Here is an 18,262-nt window from a genome sequence, read left to right as displayed (position 1 = left end):
AGACACCCTGATGCTGGTATAGCTGTATCCACACCACGGGTAAGTGCTGGTATAACTATTTAGGATTAAAAAAAAAAATCGCACCCCTAACAGAAATGGTCTCGCAGTACAAAACCTGTGGAGACTAGGCCTTGGAATCTTAGGGTATGTCCACACTAGAAACTTCAAAGCGCTGCCATGGGAACGCTCCCACAGCAACGCTTCGAAGTGCGAGTGTAGTTGCCGTGAGCGCTGGGAGAGAGCTCTCCCAGCACTCGCTCCTGGTAATCCACCTCCACGAGGGGATTAGCTCCGAGCCTGTCTGCACTAGCGCTTTAAAGCGCTCAGACTTGCTGAACCCCCGTGAGCCAGCAAGTTAGAGCGCTATAAAATGTAAGTGTAGACACGCCCTTATTTTTAAAGGGATTGGACAGTTATTGCTCTTTGAGGTGATTTGTGTTTAAATTCAACTCTGTAAAATTCTGGCTGAGCAACCAACTTGCTTTGTGTTAGGGCATGTCTATACTTGCCATTTAAAGTGGGAAAAGTCCCTTTTTTGCAAAAAAGCCGTGAGAGTGTCTACGCTTGCCAGTGACTTTGTGCTGTGAACTCAGAAGTTTCACTGCAAAAAGAAAACTACCTCCGCGAGAGGCGTACAGCTCTTACCGGTGATGCTTTTGCAGCAATGTGCAAGTGAAGACACGTTCTTCCTGTTTACACAGCTTTTAGCCTCCGGAGGATATCACACAGTGCCTAGGTGACCGCTCTGGCCAGCAGCTCAGCTGCTCTGACGCCCGGTAAACAGACATCCACCCCTCGCCCTGTAAAGCCCCTGGAACTTTGAAACTCCCCTTCCTGTTTTCTTGGCAAGTGCTCACTTATCTGGCCAGGTGACAATGGCTGCTCCACAGGATCCCCTGCTTGGAGCAACGCTGAGCTACTGGAGCTGATCAGTGTTTGGGGAGAGGCAGCTGTGCAGGGACCTGATGCCCCACGATCACATCCCCCTCTTCCCATAAGACCTATTCTCAAAATGCAGAGAGATGCACTGTGGGATAGCTGCCCTCAGTGCACTGCTCTCACCTGCAAATGTGATCACTCTGACTCCTATGGAAGTAAGTGAGAACACAAACCAGCGTTTTTCTTTCACTGGTTCCCTATCACTGTTGAAACTGACAACGCAAAAACTCTGCAAGTGTAGACATAGTCTTAGAGAGGTGAGTGAAATATTACTACTGTTTCTTCCCACGGCATGGTGAAAGTTGGGGAAATCTACATTTGCACCTGTGTTGGTAAACTTTTGTGAACATTTTGCTACTCGGTTTTAAATTATTCCTGTGAGTGGAAGGAATCTGTTTTCCTTTTAACTGGGCCACGAACCTGCATAAAGACAAATCCACATGCCTCTGTCCATGTCATACACTGTACTTCCCCTCTCTATTTGCTTCCGGGAGAAGGATACAGTGTGAGCACAGCCTGGGAGCCAGGAACCTCAAGTTCTAATCCTGGTTCTGGCAAAGATTTCCAGTATAGCTTTAGGTAAGCTACTCTCTGTTCCTGTTAACCTGTCTGTAAAATGAGTCTAAGGCCTGGTCTAGACACACGTTCTTGTACTGGTATAACTATTTCTGTAGCTATACCAGTGTGACCTCATGGAGTGGACATAGTTATACTGCTATAAAAGTGCCTTATATTGTTTTCTATCTATTGTGCCATGCCGCTTAAAAGGGGGGTGGGAGGTGGGCACGTGTGTTGCTTCACCAAAGCAGGGTAAAATCATCTTTAAAAAGGAAAAATGGCTTGTAGTCTACACCACCGAACAAGGTGCACAAATATGGAAGCATCTTTTTAAATGGGACTGTCCTTGAGAAACCTCATGCTATCTTACAAATAAAAGGTGCAGGAAATTGTCTGCCTTTACTCTTATTGACCTGCAGAACACATCTTTGCAAGGGGAGGGAGACAGAGCCCCACGCACAGGGCAGGTGTTACTTGGTGAAGTAGAAACGCTGATAGAAAGCCCAGGAATGATGAATTGTCTCCAAGAGGGACTTTGATATTTTGAAAAATTGTCTTATTACCTTGCAGGGAAAAAATCAAATTAAGCTGTGAAGGTAGCATGCCTGGCTTCATAGAAAAAAGCAAAACCCTGCCTCCTGCAGGAGCCGCACAGAAAGCTTGTGGCTGTTGTGCTTACAAAATTTGTGTAGGTTAATCCCTTGGGGGCAGCCTTATCTTGGCAGGTATGCAGAAGTCAGTGTTTGACTTCAGGCTACAGTGCTCAGAATGGTCAGGGCTGGTGCTGCTTTGGAAGGCTTTGGCTCTGTCCTCCCCACCCTGTGTAGTGAATTGTAATTAATAAGGGATTAGACAGTGAGCTATCACTGAAGTCCTGACCCAGGCCTTTTATGGGCACAGGGAATTTGATAATGTTACGCAGATTATAAAAGAATGGGTCAGACTCTTAGGATCAAAGAATCCTGTAAATCGGAGATGATAAAGAACTGTTAGATCATAGTACGTTTCCCAGCCAAGGCATGTTTGTTCCCTCCAGTATTTAGTTTTCTGTTTCTTTGTTCAACCTAGTTTTAAGCTACCTAGTTCTTGTTTCATGGGAGGCATTCAGTGCCTGATCATGGAGCCCTCTGTGGCTCAGTTATGATTACCATATTGTGAGACTCAAGGACATGAAGGCATAATTCCTTTTAAAAAACCCTGTCCCTTTTTTAAGTTGAGCCTGAAAATAGAAGCGCTGTTTTATCGAGGGATTTCAGTACTCTTCGCTGAGTGCAGTTTGGCAGCACTGCCTAGTCTCCATACCAGGGCTAAGTCAAACAGTGATTGTGTGGCAAACGATGCGTTGTTATGGACACTGGGTAAAATGATGCCAGATGTGCTCTGAGTGGGGTGCCCTGTGCCAGGAGTGCAGCTGGCGCTTACACACACACAGACCTCTGTTTCCTTTTGTCTGAACACTTTTGCACATGGATCTTAAGTACTGACAAATATGCCAAGCAACAGGCCCAAAAAAGCAGTCTCTGCTCCAAAGACCTTACAGCCAAAGAACAAACCCAAGGGGTGTGTAACTTGGAGGGGATTGAGTTGTTTTTTTCATGGGCAGGTGTTGTGAAAGAATCCTGGAGGGATTTGAATGAAGAGGGTAGTGGCTGGTGAAATGGATTTGTAAGGCCTTTTCCATGCACAAGGAAGCACAAAATGACAGAAACAGCCAGAGTGGGAGCACAGTTTACATCCTAGTCTGGACAAGGCCCCAGAGATATTCAGGCATGATGACAGCACAGTAACATGTTTGAAAAGTCTTAGTCTAGACAAGGCTCCAGCCTTTAAAGTGGGCTGGATTGATTGAGCTAAAGGGTAGGTTCCTTGCTAGCATTGCAGTTGTCCACAAATGGCCTGAAAGCAGCCCTGCGTAAGTAACACTCCTTTCACACTCTGCGGGTTTTCTGCATCCTGCAGACTGGGAATATGGTGCAGGAAACACATCAAGCAAGGCTGGGTGTCCTCTGAAAACTCTGCTCTAGGAGCTTATTAGACCCCTAAATGTGTCTGTATCTGGAGATTCTCAGCTAATTCTGGGAATATCAGATGGCTTTTGTGTGAATTAACTCCTTCCCCCACCTTCCAGCAGCTTGTACAGCTGATTGGTGGGCATTCCTCAAGTTTAAATGCTTATTCGTGTTGCGTCCTGAGTTATTACATCATGGCACTGCAGGCTTATTTTGTGGTAACTGAAATAATTACTGCTTAGTAAGGATGGGTCTGTGATGTGGTGACATTTATGTGATTAGCTAATCACGCATTTGTTTTGAAAGGCAGCCCATTCATGTGTTCCAAGCAAGTTTTTAGTGGGAGGTGAGAAACACAATCTCATAGTGGAAGGCAATTAATTACCTTTGTTTTTTTGTTGGTGGGGGAGGGGGAAGAGAATAAGTTGCTCATCATATTAAAATGGATTCAGCTTGTTGAACCCTTTCTCCACTATGCAACAGATAATAGGCGTTTTGTGTGACAAGTTCTCGTGAGTGCAAAAAGATGCAAAACAGACAGGGTCTCTGAGTGATAGTGACTTGACATGACATGCATATGCAGATGCCACAATATGAGCAGAACATACTGTTTCTATTCACTTCAAACCCTTTGGGTGGGAAACAAGGCACCAGGTTAAACCTCTAGCCTCAAAATTTACGAAGGGTATGTCTACACTTAAACTGCTGTGGCAGCACTTCTGTAATGTGCACCAGAGACGCTGGGGTTCTCCCATCTGCATAGTCAGTCTGCCTTCCCGAGAGGCAGTAGCTAGGTCGGCAGAAGAATTCTGCCATTGATTTACACTGGGGGGGCGGGGGGGGGGATGTGAGGTCAGCGTAACTACACGTGGATTTTTCACACGGCTGAGAGATGTAGCGATGTCAATGTAAGTTCTTGGTATAAACCAGCCCTTAGGTCTGAGACTGTGAGCTCTTGTGCACAGGGATCTTGTTGTTTAATATGGTGGCACAGGATCTACTGCACTGGGGCCTGATCTTGAGTGGTATCTCTAGACAGACTGGTGTGAGAGATTGCCCTGGAATGTGCTTTGGATATTTCTGAGTATTAAGGGTACTAGAGCAAGTGTTTTCAGCTTCCCAGGTTGTTGCCATTACAGGGGTAGGCACGAACCGTGTATAAATCCTTACGTAGCCTTATGTAACTGTGAAGTTTGTGGGGGAACCGGAGCTAGGGATGGGTGCTCATTGTCATTATACAAATCCAGATAAGGGGGTGCAAAATTGAGCCACAGACTGGGGCAGCTGGTGAAAATAGATGGCCTGGTGCAGTTTTGCATTTCAAGGCAAACAGCAGTCACTCTTATGGGGTCTATAGATTGGAACCTCCTCTCCCTTGAACTCCAGGAGGGGTTTCCTAGCCCCTGCAAGCCTCTCCTCTCCAGCTAATGCAAGGGTTGCTGTCTAGGCAGAGAGCAAAGTCACCTCCCAGGAACGTTGCACAGTATTTCCCTTCAGAATAGTAGTATTGGGTGCCCAGCTCTGCACTGTTGACTTGCTCTCTCTCTCGAGTAGCAGCAGCTACCTGTACATCTCTAACAGACTTCTCCAAGGTGCTCTGCTTTCCACCTAACTTTAATAATCCACCTGCTTTCATTGCCACTTGTGCCCATTACTGCTCAGGGCCCCGTGTCCAGTTCTTCGCAGGGGCATAGCTGTCCCCCTTGCTAGCAAGCTGGGTAGACTCAACAAGAATTGAATGGCGATAAAGAATGAATTACCCAGTCACGTTTGGAAAACAGGAAGGGGGGAGGTGTGCTCCAGGCCAGCAAGGTGTGGTGTGGGGGGAGCTTTCAGTCTCACTGTCCAGATTATACCTGTGCAAAGAAAAAGAGTTTGTCTCTTGAATTGTCGCCGTGGCGCTTTTCTCATGCATTACTTTCACTCAGAGCTTATCTACACTTGAAATGCTACAGCATGCGGGTAATACACCCCTTGGAGAGGCTCATTCCACCGTTAACTCAGCTTAACTTCACATCCCAAGTGTCACGGAGTGTGGGGGAGTCCGGCCCTGCACCCCTCTTCCTGGGACCCACAGTGACTCTTAACCAGCCAGTAAAACAGAAGGTTTATTGGACAACAGGAACACAGGTTACAGCAGGGCTTGCAGGCACAGTCAGGACCCCTCCATCGAGTCCTTCTGGGCTTTCAGGGTGCTTGGATCCTAGCTAGGATCCCCTGAATTCCGCCCACACAACTCCAAGCCCAAACTCAAACTGCTTCCCTCCTGCTACTCCCTTCCTTTGTTCCCCTTCCGGACCAAGGTGTTGACCTTTCCCCTCCCTTACCTAGCTCAGGTTACAGGCCCTGGCATCGTCCATCCCCTAAAGTCCTCCCCTGCTCTCCCACTCCCCACACAGACAGTCCCTACTGCATCACACCAAGCATGGTAGTTTTCACACCCCTGGGTGACCTAACTTTTAGTGTAGATCAGGCCTCAGTAGAGGACAATAAAACTGGAACTTTATCTCTGCCTCTTGCTTAGCCCTTCCTTGTCTTGAGTGGCTGTCTCCTGGATTGCTAATTCTGGGTGTAAAGGTGAGACTGGAAAACTGTTCCAGGAATAAAACCTCCCTTTATCACCCAGCGCTGACCTGTTTCCTCTGCCTGCACTGCTGATGTAGTCACTTCCCATTTCTTTGGCACTCTGTTTGCTGCTGGGTAGGCACTGAACCTAATTTTAAGAGTTGGAATTCTTGGAGTCCTCAGTATTCAGCAGGAACCAGCTGTTTTGTATTGGAAGGGATATCGGAGACTCCATCTAAACTGGTCCAGTCCTGACTATGGGTATGGCTACGTTTACAGCTGTACAGCGCTGGGAGTTACAGCTGTCTTCGTACAGCTGTGTAGGGAAAGCGCTGCAGTGTGGCCACACTGACAGCTACTAGCGCTGCAGTGTGGCCACTTTTGCAGCATTTGCAGCGCTGTTGGGACTGGTGCATTACAGGCAGCTATCCCAGCGTTCAAGTGGCTGCGACATGCTTTTCAAAAGAGGGGGGTGGGGTGGAGTGTGACAGGGAGCGTGGGGGAGACAGAGAGTGGATTTTTGGAGCTGACACTGTTCTCAGCTCCCTGCCTTGCAAGTTCTAGGGACTGGAAGATACACAGCACCAATCTTCAATCATTTTAAAAGTTTCGATCCCTTCCCCCACGTCTCTTATTCACTAAATGCAAATAACCTTCAGACCAGATAAGCAGCTATTCCAAAACTGACTCCCCCCTCCCCCCCGCCCTGTTGCTTCTCTCCTCAAGCAAACTGTGAACATTCCAAAGGAATCCCCCTGCCTGCCTCTGCTCGAGCAAACGAGCTGTGTTTGTTTTTCAGCCCACGTCCAGACTAACCCGCGGCATCGGCGGGTTAAAATCGATTGCCCGGGGATCGATATATCGCGTCTAGTCTGGACGCGGTGTATCGATCCCCGAGCACGCTTACATCGATTCCAGAACTCCATCAACCCGAACGGAGTTCCGGAATCGACACGGAGAGCAGCGGACATCGATGCCGCGCTGTCCAGACGGGTGAGTACCTCGATTTTAGAAATTCGACTTCAGCTACGTTATTCACGTAGCTGAAGTTGCGTATCTAAAATCGATTTTAATACCCTAGTCTGGACGTGGCCTCAGATAAGCAGCTCCGGGAGCCGGAGTTCACAACAAAACAGCAGAGTGACTGAACAGGCATTCTGGGATACCTCCGAATACCTCGGAGGCCAATTACAGCCCTTTTGGTGGCCACACTTGTGGAGCAGCGCTGCGTCACCAGCGCTGCAATCCTTATACCCCAGGCAGAGCAGGAGTACAGCCAGCGCTGCAGCCAGGGAGATGCAGCACTGTATGTGCCTTGCAACTTACTCACCGTCCACACTTGCAACGCTGTAAACCCACCACCAGCGCTGCAACTTTCCAATGTAGCCAAGTCCTATGTCTCATGTTCCCTGCCTCTTGTGCACGTGGGAATCTTTGTTCATGATGGGGGAGGCGGATAGTTTACTGAGCAGTACTCAGCAGGTTCACTTACAGGAATTCAGAGCGATGCTGATGTTGATTTCAGTGGAGTTACACCAGCAGGGACTTGACCAATCGTATTCAGCTTTTGCTTTCTTACCCTGTAGAGCTCATGTTTGCTGCACCTTTCTGGCAAATGGAAGCAGTTCATAACTTCACTCTTTTACTTGAAGGTCTTTTAAATCAAGACTAGTTTTAAAGGCTGATCGGGTTTTATCTCCTTACTTCACTAATCCCTTTCTCTAATTATATTACTGACATTGCGAAAAGAGGCAGAAAGATTGTGTGCGCCGGAGTGTAGCCAGGAAGTTGCATTTTAAAAACCAGTAAACTGTCTGTTCTTTTTTTATTGACTGTTCAGATTTATAGAACATCCCAGTCTCTGGGCTATTTCATGTGAATGTCTATAAAATCCACAGTGTACCCAGAATTCATAATGGGACACTAGCAATAAGCTGCTTTGCCTAGCCTGATAATTTGTACCCTGAAAACTCGAGACCCACTGCTCTAACCCTTACTGATGCTCAGAAGGATCCAAACCATGTTTAAAAAGCAGCGACGTGGATACATGCAATGCTGGGAATGCTCAGGCTCGTTGCAGGTGTCCTGTACAGTGCATTAACTTGCTTACCAGAATTTGGCTAGGCCCCTGGGCTCACTTCTGACTAGCAGTGACATGTGCCATAAGGACTTCTGCAGGTGGTGGGGCAAAGTAACCTCTCTTACGTGTCATGGGGGAGAAGGGATCTGCAGTGCACCCTCCTCCCCCAAACCAGCCCCAGCACTGAGTTCTGGCATTGGTGTGGAGCCCAAGCCTTGGTGTTGCACTTATGGGCCTGTGGATGCTTGGCCCATAAGAGGGCAGCACAAAATGAGCAAGATACACGGTACCGTTGGCCTTCCTGTGGGTCGTGGCTCACCCGCAGCCTTGCTCTTGTCTCTGCAGCAATGGCAGCCATCAGAAAGAAGCTGGTGATTGTGGGAGATGGCGCCTGCGGGAAGACCTGCCTGCTGATCGTGTTCAGCAAGGACCAGTTCCCTGAGGTCTACGTGCCGACAGTCTTTGAGAACTACATCGCTGATATTGAAGTAGATGGAAAGCAGGTAACTTTCCGGGGGGGGGGGGGTCTCACGCCACCTGCGCTTGTCTAGCGCCTGTATTCCCAAGCCATGGACAATCTCTGCATGAGGGACCGTGCGCTCGGCAGATCCGCTCATGTCCCCTCTGGAATGTTTGTTGTGTATGCTCTTCCCCTCTGTCCCCCGCTTCCTGCCAAGCCCTCTGTCGTGACTGAACTCCTCTCCCTGTCCTCATGCCTCGACCATGGTAGCCTGGCTCTTCAGGCCCTGTGCCAGGCATTGCAGTTGAGAGTATTCAACGTCTCGGCCATTGACCATTTTTCTCCAGTACCTCCAAGAGGAGGAAAGGCCTTTCAGCGGGGGAAGGAAAAGAGACGCAAAGGCCAACAGGCTGCTTCCAGCAATGCTCTCCTCTGCTGTGAATTGCAACCCAGCATGCAGTGGCAAGCCCAGCAGGGTGCCTGTCCCTCTCAGGGATTGCTGGAGCCCCTGACATGTAAGCAGAAGACTCAATGACACACTCTCTGATTAGAAGAATCCTCCAAAGGAGACCATGTTCCCCACCTTCCCTAACCCAGACACCCGTAGCATCCCAGTCAGGCTGGCTATGGAGAAGCATTGCTTCTTTTGGAGTAGACTTGGCTTTCCAGGCTGTTTTGCAGCTGGTGATATAGTGCAGTGGGGTTCTTGGAGGTATTGCTGTACAGCAGCCGCATAAAATATCCTGCTTATCTACACTATTAATTACTGGGCCCAGGGACATGGATTAGGGGCATTGCCTGGTCACCTTTAAATCTACCAGAATTAGCAAAGCAATTTAATTGTCTTAACTGAGAAAAATGAATTGCTTCCCTGCTGGAGAGAATTGCCATCCTTGCTGCAAGAGGCAGTTTGGGAGGGTAGGGAGTCGTCTGTTACACTGCTGACTTCTTTAAATCTCTCATTTTCTAGGTGGAACTGGCCCTTTGGGACACGGCGGGGCAGGAAGACTATGACAGACTGCGGCCCCTCAGCTACCCAGACACGGACGTTATCCTCATGTGCTTTTCCATCGATAGCCCAGACAGTCTAGGTAGGATCACTGGAGCCAGGGTAACAAGCATGGGGTTTAGGAGCTGAGTGAATTTCACCCTTATGCACAAGGCAACTTGATAGGTGGGTGGGCCTTGTGCTGCTGGCCCTCTGCACAGGGGTGAAGTTCACTCTAAACAGGACTTTTAATGTGTTCTTCCAAAACTGTTAAGCACAGGCTTGGATTGAGAGCTCTCTGCTTGCAGTCTAGAGATGAGTCTGGCCAAAAGCCTAGAGTAGCCTTGAGAGGAACAGAAAAGTTCTTGTTAGCAAACAAACTCAGCACTCAGGAGACTTAGATTGTCACAGCATCACTCCTGCTTGGCTTCTGTGAGTCAACTCCTTCCTCGTGCACTTCTCCAGCAACTTTCTCAGCTGTGAAATAAATAGAGCCCTGTCAGAATAGCTCCATGCCCTTTCTGCGTTCATTCCCTCTGCAGCTCCTGAATGCAAACCTGAGTGGGCAGAGAGGAGTTTTACACCCGACAACATAGGTGTTGACGGATTTGGGTATTGTCTGGCAATGTCAGGGCGAATTCCAGCGGATACTCTGCCCTGGCTTTTGGGGAGCGCCTGGTGGCCAAAGTGCTTTAGCCGTTCTTGACAACGGTTGGGGCTCCTGAAGAGAGCAGTGTGTCGGAGCTAGCACTAGTCGCTTGCCAGGTCTTGATGTCAGTCCGGTCTCCCCTGTAGCCAAAGGGTGTATCATACGCTCTCTGTCCTGCTCTGAGCATCAGCAAAAACCTACCCTGCTCTTATACATAGTGCATTTGCTTACACTGCCAGAAAGAGATCCCAGAAGATGAGGCCTGCAGTCTACCCCCAGAACTCCCACCAGCCCCTTCTGCAGCCTAGAGTGAAACCTGCATGAGCAGAAGAGCAGATATCTTGAGGCACTGCCTTCCGCTCCGTTCTCAGGCCCTCCCTGCCCAACAAATTCCTGGCTTTCGGCAGGGTTGTAGTGTCTTTTCACAGCCCACAAGAAGGCTGTAGGAAAGTAGAACCAGGAGCACAGTTTCGCCAGCAAACCAGAACTCCGTTGCTAAATCTAGTATCCAGTCTGGTTGTCTTGACATTATAAAGATCTAATCCAAACCAGTGGGAGCTAGGAGAGCTGGTGTTCACGCTGGAGAGGATCTCTTCTTCCATAGCAATGATCTCCTGTGCTGAAGAGGACACGATTCTGCTCCTCTCCTACCTGCTGCACTTGCAGTGTGTAATTCACATGCTGGCCGTGCCTTCGTTAAAGCGGGTATGTTGAGGGGAGTTCTGACCCCCATTCGTGGCTGGCTGTGGCTCTCCCTGACCTTGGATGTTTCACTGCAGATGATCTGCTTCCTTTGACACTTTTTCATAGTAAAGAAAAAGAAACTGTTGTGTAACTTGATCATGTCAACTTCAGTTGCTGCTAAGGCCTTGTCTGCACTCAAGAATGGCCCCAATTCAGCAACTGGTGTCACTGCATCATTGCTGAATTGGGGCTGTTCAGGAATGTAGATAAGGCCCAAATCTTCATGCTGCAGTCTGTGAGTTGATGTGCTCGGCATGTGTAGGCGGAGGCTTTGAGAGAAGATAGTTATGAGGATGTTCCCCAGAGTGCTGTCTGCTTGATACAGAGTCTCATCAGCTGCTTGTGGGGGGAGGGGCTGCCAGTGGGAGGAGGAATTTGCTGCCTTGGTGCCATTGGTCCCCTCCTCCATGCTCATGAGTGAACAATTGTCTGTCACAGCTGTGATTTACAGCTCTTGCTAAAGCACCCAGTGTGGTTTGCAGGCCTGTGCATGTTCGTACCACATCCTCCTCAAGTGCCCTTCAGTACTGTCCGTCAGGGAGAAAGGGACGACAATGCTCCTTTTCACAAGGAAATGGTGGCTAATTGCAAATGATGCTGCCCCTCTACCAGCTGGAATCAACACCCTCGGCAATCAGACCTCATGGGTGTTTGTTCCCTTCCCCCAGCTCCTTCGTATGGCTCTTTGAAGGCCCTTCTGTTTGCCATGTTTGTAGGGGTGTCATCAGCAATGCTGTTGGGGTTTTGGTGGAGATTTTCCTTCACGCTTTTTTCAGAGGTGTGAAGAGCAGTGTCCACTTGAAGCTGTGGAGGGGTGTAGGACCGAGCCTCTCTGCCAGTGACACAGCAGTCAGGGCATGCAAATAAGGCTCTCACTGTATCTCTGTCCTGTGCAGCTCAGCAGTATACAATTTCTCCAGGAAAGAACCTAAAACATTTGCCTCTTTTAATATCCTGGGAACATCGTAGGAAGGCAGCAGTGGTAGCCTGGCCTGCAAGGGGGCTGCTGTGTATTAAAGCCCTGTCAGCAAAGTGCAAAGTCCTTAACTGTGCTTGGCTTTCCCAGAGAACATTCCTGAGAAGTGGACTCCAGAAGTGAAACACTTCTGCCCCAACGTGCCTATCATCCTGGTTGGAAACAAGAAGGACCTACGGAATGATGAGCACACCCGGAGGGAGCTGGCGAAGATGAAGCAGGTAAGGGGGCTACAGCACCTCTAGCTGCTATGCCAGCATCCCTTAAAGGAAAGCAACACATCTGTGCAGACCTGTGTGCTCTTCATGCTGTGCTGCGTATCCCCATGGCAACTGCAGTGCATGTGGAGTCAGGCATGTTCTGTGGGGATAAGTCAGGGCTGCAGCTACTTGTAACTTCTTCTTACAGAGTTCCCTGCAGCCTCTCCTGCATTCAGGGGTAGAGGGTGGGTGCCCATTGAGAGCAGCTTCCTCTGCACGAGGCAATGGAGATCCCTGCTACACAGTAACAGGGCAGTCCCTCAGCTCAGCCCAGACTGACCTGCTGATGCCTTTTCCTGCTGTGCAATTACTCCTGCAGAGGTTTACAGACCGCTGCTGCTGCCGCCTCCAGTTCCTGTTCATGTTCCAGCAGAATCCCAGTCCTGAGAGATGCAGGATACTAAAGCATTTCCAGAGACAATCCTGGCTTCTCTTCCGAAGAGGGAGGCACTCAGATAGGAGTAGTCATGGTTGTATCAGTACTTAGAGATGCTGAGCCTCCCTGACTGCACGTCTGGCCTGCTGCACTGGTGCTTAACTCAGCATTCTAAAAGCTTTTTCTTTAATGACTCTTAGGAGCCAGTGAAGCCAGAGGAAGGGAGGGACATGGCTAACAGAATCAATGCCTTTGGATATCTCGAGTGCTCTGCCAAGACGAAGGATGGCGTGCGGGAAGTCTTTGAGATGGCCACTCGGGCCGGCTTACAAGTCAGGAAAAACAAGAAGCGTAAAGGCTGCCCACTCCTGTAAAGCGGCAGTGCCTGTGAAGAACGTGACTGCCATCTGTACTGTATCTGTCTTTTCCTGCACCCCCCACGTGTGTGAGAATGGGGTACAGGATGGGAAGAGCGCTGTTAGGTCTGATGTCTAGAGAATATAATGCGGCCTGCACCCCGCTGCCCAAAACCCACTACCTGAAGCACATATTGGGAGGTGTCTAGTGGTGCTTCTCTGTGCCATCCGTGGACTGTCCTCCTAAGCCAGTCCTGGGCTCTGAAGGGCCAAATGGCTTTGGACCATCTTTGGCAGACACTTCTGTTTTGTATACACCATACAGTGCATTTGAGTAGCTCTCGGTGTTGTTCAGTCCCATTTTATACTAATTCTTCATCCTCTGTTCCTGTCTGATGCTCTGTACAGATTCTCTGCAATATTTAATGTCTACTTTCATACTGTTCGAATAGACTCTCTGCAAAATAAGGAAGCTCTGACACAGTCTGCCTGTGGGTGTGTGTTCCTGTCCTGGCATCCTGGTTGTGTTTCCTTCAACTCTTTGCTTTGTCTCCAAGCCAAGATGTTCAGCTGCTCCAGCTCCAGGGGGGTTTGGTTTCTCCCTCTGGTTAAGGTGTCCAGCACACCCACCAGCATTTTGCACACACATTCATCAAGGCAGTCTCGGTTCTGTCTGTACTCAGGGCCTTGCCCTGTTCCACCAGTGCTTTGCAAGGAGCTGTGCTCTGCTACTGTCAGAAATGCCCTCTGCTGCACTTTCACCTTGGACTTGCACTGTGGTAGTGTCTTCTTATCCTCTTTCAATAAAGTAAGGCCTTGTAAAAGAACCCTTGGCTGGGTCTTTTTCTTACACACTGATGTTTGCCTTGACTTGAGTCCACTTGTAAATTAAAATGCATAGTTGGGAGAATAAATGCAAATTGATATTTTAATAACTGTAACTTAGCACCTGTGCACCATTATTCTGCCCCATGCATGCAGACCTCTTGGGTCTCCTGCTCTCCTCTTCACTAGCTTCCTGGAGATGTCCTTCATTTATCCCCATGCCATGCAGCTGGGCTGACAGGCTAGAGCAGGGAGTTGCCAGTCAGGACTTCTTGGTTCTTGGGGACAAAATACCATAGTTTTGTCCATAACTTGCTGTGTGGCCCTTAGGCACTATGCCTCCTACCTTGCTTGCCCTGTTTGCAAAATAAGAGTCAGAACTACTTGCTTCACAGGATGGCGTGAAGCTTCATTAACACACTTTGAGCGCCTTGCAAAAGTCCTGGAGAGGGGCAAAGGCTGCCTAGTGCATCTTTCAGTTTCTTTCAAGCCCTGCTTGACTGACCGAGCAGGTTCCCCACCTCTGCCCTGTTAGGACAAGGAGAGGATGCCCAGCTATAACTAAGATGGGAGTGACGCTTTCAGGGAGGGACATGGGAGGATTATACATCCCCTGCCAGCTCTTGGGGTTGAGCACTTTGGGAACGTTAAGGAAACTGAGCAGCTGAGCTGCTTTGGGGAGGTGAGTTCCACAATGATGAAATGCAAAAGGGAATGTTGAGTGGTTTAGTCAAGAGTCCTTCTGTGAACACTGTTCCAAGCTGGGCCATAGGAAATGAGGTGGCTCAACTTTCTTCCCTAAGGGTGTATGTGTGTGTTTTCTGCGCAGCTAACAGACGTTCTCTTCTGCAAAACCTCATGCTGATTCTCTGCTGGGAACTCCCCTCAGTACTCCAGGGGTTTCTGCAGTGGGATTTCACCCAATGCTCACATGAGACATCTCTTCCCTTTTCTGCACTGGAACAAATGAAAGACTTCAAAACTTTCTACAAATCCAAAGCTGACTTTTGGACTGATAAAAACACTTTGATAAAGTCAAAACATTTTCTCATGATTTTGACTTGGTTTAAAAAAGTGATTTATTAAAAAATGAGCAGTTCCGTTTTGATGTCAGTTGGGACATTTTGGCACCATCACAACACTTCATTCTGTAATTTTCTAAATAAAATTTCACCAGCAGCTGCATTCCCGCAGCCAGTTTTGTTTTTGTGAAATGGCATTTTCTGACTGAAACCCGCTCTTGGAATGTTCTGTACACACTCTAGAAATGCCACCCAGCTCCCCGACACCGAGGAGGGGGAGCAAATGCACAGGGTGTGTGTCATGGTATAATTCCCTACTCTGAACCTTAGCGTCCAAAAGATGGGGTACCAGCATGAATTCCTCTAAGCTCAATTACCAGCTTAGTACTTGTAGCGCTGCCACCAACCAGGAATTCCAGTGCCTGGTACACTCTGGTCCCCCGAAAACCCAGTACCTCTGGATCTTAACACAAGGAAAGTAAACCCTTTCCCTCACCGTTGCCTCTCCTAGGCTTCCCCTCCCTGGGTTACCCTGGAAGATTACTGTGATTCAAACTCCTTGAATCTTAAAACAGAGAGGAAAATTCACCTTCCCCCTTCGTTCTCTTTCCCCCTCCCAGACTCTTCCCTGAGAGAGAAAGTAATCCTAACACAGAGAGAAATTAACCTTTCTCTCCCCCTTCCCTCCTTTCTCCCCACCAATTCCCTGGTGAATCCAGACCCCGTCCCCTGGGATCTCACACCAGAATAAAAAAACAATCAGGTTCTTAAACAAGAAAAACTTTTAATTAAAGAAAGAACAAAGGTAAAAATTATCTTTGTAAATTTAAGATGGAATAGGTACAGGGTCTTTCAGCTATAGACACTGGGAATACCCTCCCAGCCTAAGTATACAAGTACAAATTAAAATCCTTTCAGCAAAATACAAATTTGAACTCCTTCCAGCCAAATACACATTTGCAAATAAATAAAACAACTATAAGCCTAACTCGCTTTATCTACCTAGTACTCACTATTCTGAACTTATAAGAGCCTATATCGGAGAGATTGGAGAGAAACCTGGTTGCACATCTGGTCCCTCTGAGCCCCCAGAGTGAACAACAACCAAAAACTAACAGCACACACACAAACTTCCCTCCCTCAAGATTTGAAAGTATCCTGTCCCCTGATTGGTCCTCTGGTCAGGTGACAGCCTGGCTCACTGATCTTGTTAACCCTTTACAAGCAAAAGAGATATGAAGTACTTCTGTTCTATTAACTCTTAACTATCCGTTTATGACAGTGTGCAAACAGACCTTGAGCATCCTGACGCTGTCACCTGCTTTCATCATGAGCCTGAATGTTTGGAAGAGATCAGGTTTAGAGTAGGGGATCTTGGATGGGATTTTCGGGCACCAGAGGGAGGAGAGAGGACAAACTCCTGATCAGAGAGAAGGGGGATGTTTGAAATGAAGAAATACCACATTGCATCGTGCCCAAAAAACACCTTGCGGAACAGTACAGCCCTTTCTAGTGCCCTGTCCTGTTTGTGGCCAGCAGGAGTGGAGATAGAAAGCAATACAAATGCCTAGTGTAAGGCAAACATGATACCTTTGCGTGTCTTTGGCACTGGTGAATGCTGTCAGTGCTGGATTACTCTCAAATAGCCTCCCCTGCCCATTTGGGGGCTAATTATTTGTGAACTGTTTGAGATGACCCTGACTGCCCATCCCCCTCTGGTTTGGGTGCCTGTTCCCACAGAGCAGCACTTGACAGGGTCTTAGCAGCACGTTCCTCGCCTTTGGTGAGCTATGCACAGCTCCTCTAGGGTCGTGAGCGAAGGAAAGAGCATGTGCTCCATAACTGCAGCGCTCAACATAAACCTCCCATGAGCCAAAGCCTTACCAGCAAGGGTCTCCCCACCCTGCTGAACTGGAGCAGTGAGAGCAGCAGTGACCGGACTGGAGCCAATTGCAGCAGCCTGCAGTGGAGTTCACTGCCAGCGGGACCCAAGTTGGGCTGGTATGGGTCATGCTGAAGTCCCTACTGTCGGTACCTTGCTAGCTCAGCTACGGCTACACGTGCTGCAGTGTAGACAGGCCCTTCCCCTTTTAGGTGCCTTTTACAAGTCACTGGTCACATGGCACTAGCCATGAGTGACACTGAATTGGAGGGCTAACGAGCCTTGATGCTGTGCTGCAGTCAGCATGCTTGTCCTCTTAACAAGTGGGACTGCTCCAGTTGCAGATAGGGAACTGCTGTGACCAGCCCATCATTACACACAAGCTGCTGGAAAACCAGTGCTGCTTCCACCTTACTGCCACTTCAATTCCTTCTTCCTAACACTACCCCCCCTCCCCCCGCCGCGAGACAAAGGCTTTGAGTTCCAGCCTGTCTGGGAATCCCCGACCAGGCTCTGAACTCCCTCACACGATTAGCTCCAGCCGACGGACGGTATGCGTGTCCGGCCGAGAGCCAGCGCCTGGGCTAGAGAAAAGCCAGGAGATGCACCAGAGCCCAGCCCTGCGTAAGGAAAATACTCCCCCTTCCCGCTTTGTGTCTGCCTGGCAGGCAATCAACCAGCAAGGGAAGAGGTTGGGCTCAGCTGGTCGTGCCTCATTCAGCACCCTGGGCTACCACTGCACCAGCTGCTCCCATAATTCACTAGCTGAGTTATGGGGCTGTGAATGGCACAAAAAGCAGCAGGCTCAGCCCCAGACAGAGCGTGAACTGCAGCTGAGCGGGAGGGAGGTGGAGAGATTCTCAGGCTGAGACAATGCCGGGAAGGGAAAGTTGAACACACCCCGGTGACATGACTCCTGTCTACCTTACCTCTGCCCCTGCCATGTGCCCAAGTTTCTCTCCTAAGCCTCTTTACAGATTCATGTGTGGCTCCAGGAAGAGGGAACATACTTGCCCCTTCCCCAGCTTGGTAGTATCCCTCCCCTGTAAACAATGCCCAGAGCTGCCCCCTGCCTTGGCTTCTGCCAGCAGCATTGTGCTCCGCATGCAATTCTGGCTCCCCCATCCCCTGGGAGCAGTGCCCACCGGCCCAGGGACAGCCGAGGCAGCTTTAGAGCTGTACAGACCAGCACCAGTGTTTTCCTGTCACCCTGTGTTTTGGAGCAGCTCGCCTGCAGGGCGGTGCATGGGGCCTGTTGGCCAGGGAGCTACAGCCCAGCTGGTCCCCAAGTGCGAACAGCAGTTACTCAGCATCACAGCAACACCTGAGCGGGGCTGCAGCCAGCCACTCAGCAGCAGCTCCAGGCCCTGCAGCTGGGCTTTGGAAACGGCTCCAGCTCAGAGGAGAGTATTCAGTTGACCAGTAGCTGGGAATTTTATGATAATGATTTTATTTTCAAAAGCAGGTTTCCACCTGATCCAAGGTGGAGGTTGTGGCCTCGTCGCAGCATCGCTGTGAGGGCTGGTTTCAGCAGTGCCGGTTCGGGCCAGGCAAGTTTGCACGCAGTGGAAAA

General features: G+C 49.2%; 1 protein-coding gene across 1 annotated transcript in view; it reads left to right on the top strand.

Annotated features, from left to right (window-relative positions):
* The window catches only part of RHOC (ras homolog family member C), a 37,228-nt gene extending 22,258 nt beyond the window's left edge, over nucleotides 1-14,970 (top strand). The window contains exons 2-5 of the mRNA XM_030561734.1: nucleotides 8,497-8,654; nucleotides 9,582-9,702; nucleotides 12,059-12,189; nucleotides 12,805-14,970. Coding sequence (XP_030417594.1) covers nucleotides 8,499-8,654; nucleotides 9,582-9,702; nucleotides 12,059-12,189; nucleotides 12,805-12,978 — 582 coding nt within the window. The 5' untranslated portion in view covers nucleotides 8,497-8,498 and the 3' untranslated portion in view covers nucleotides 12,979-14,970. The remainder of the gene's footprint in view (nucleotides 1-8,496; nucleotides 8,655-9,581; nucleotides 9,703-12,058; nucleotides 12,190-12,804) is intronic.
* Nucleotides 14,971-18,262: the final 3,292 nt, after the last annotated feature.

The sequence above is a fragment of the Gopherus evgoodei genome, chromosome 4, assembly GCF_007399415.2.
Source record: "Gopherus evgoodei ecotype Sinaloan lineage chromosome 4, rGopEvg1_v1.p, whole genome shotgun sequence".
NCBI classification, from domain to species: Eukaryota; Metazoa; Chordata; order Testudines; family Testudinidae; genus Gopherus; species Gopherus evgoodei.
Note: the sequence above shows the minus strand (reverse complement) of the source record. Positions and strands in the feature narration are given on the sequence as shown.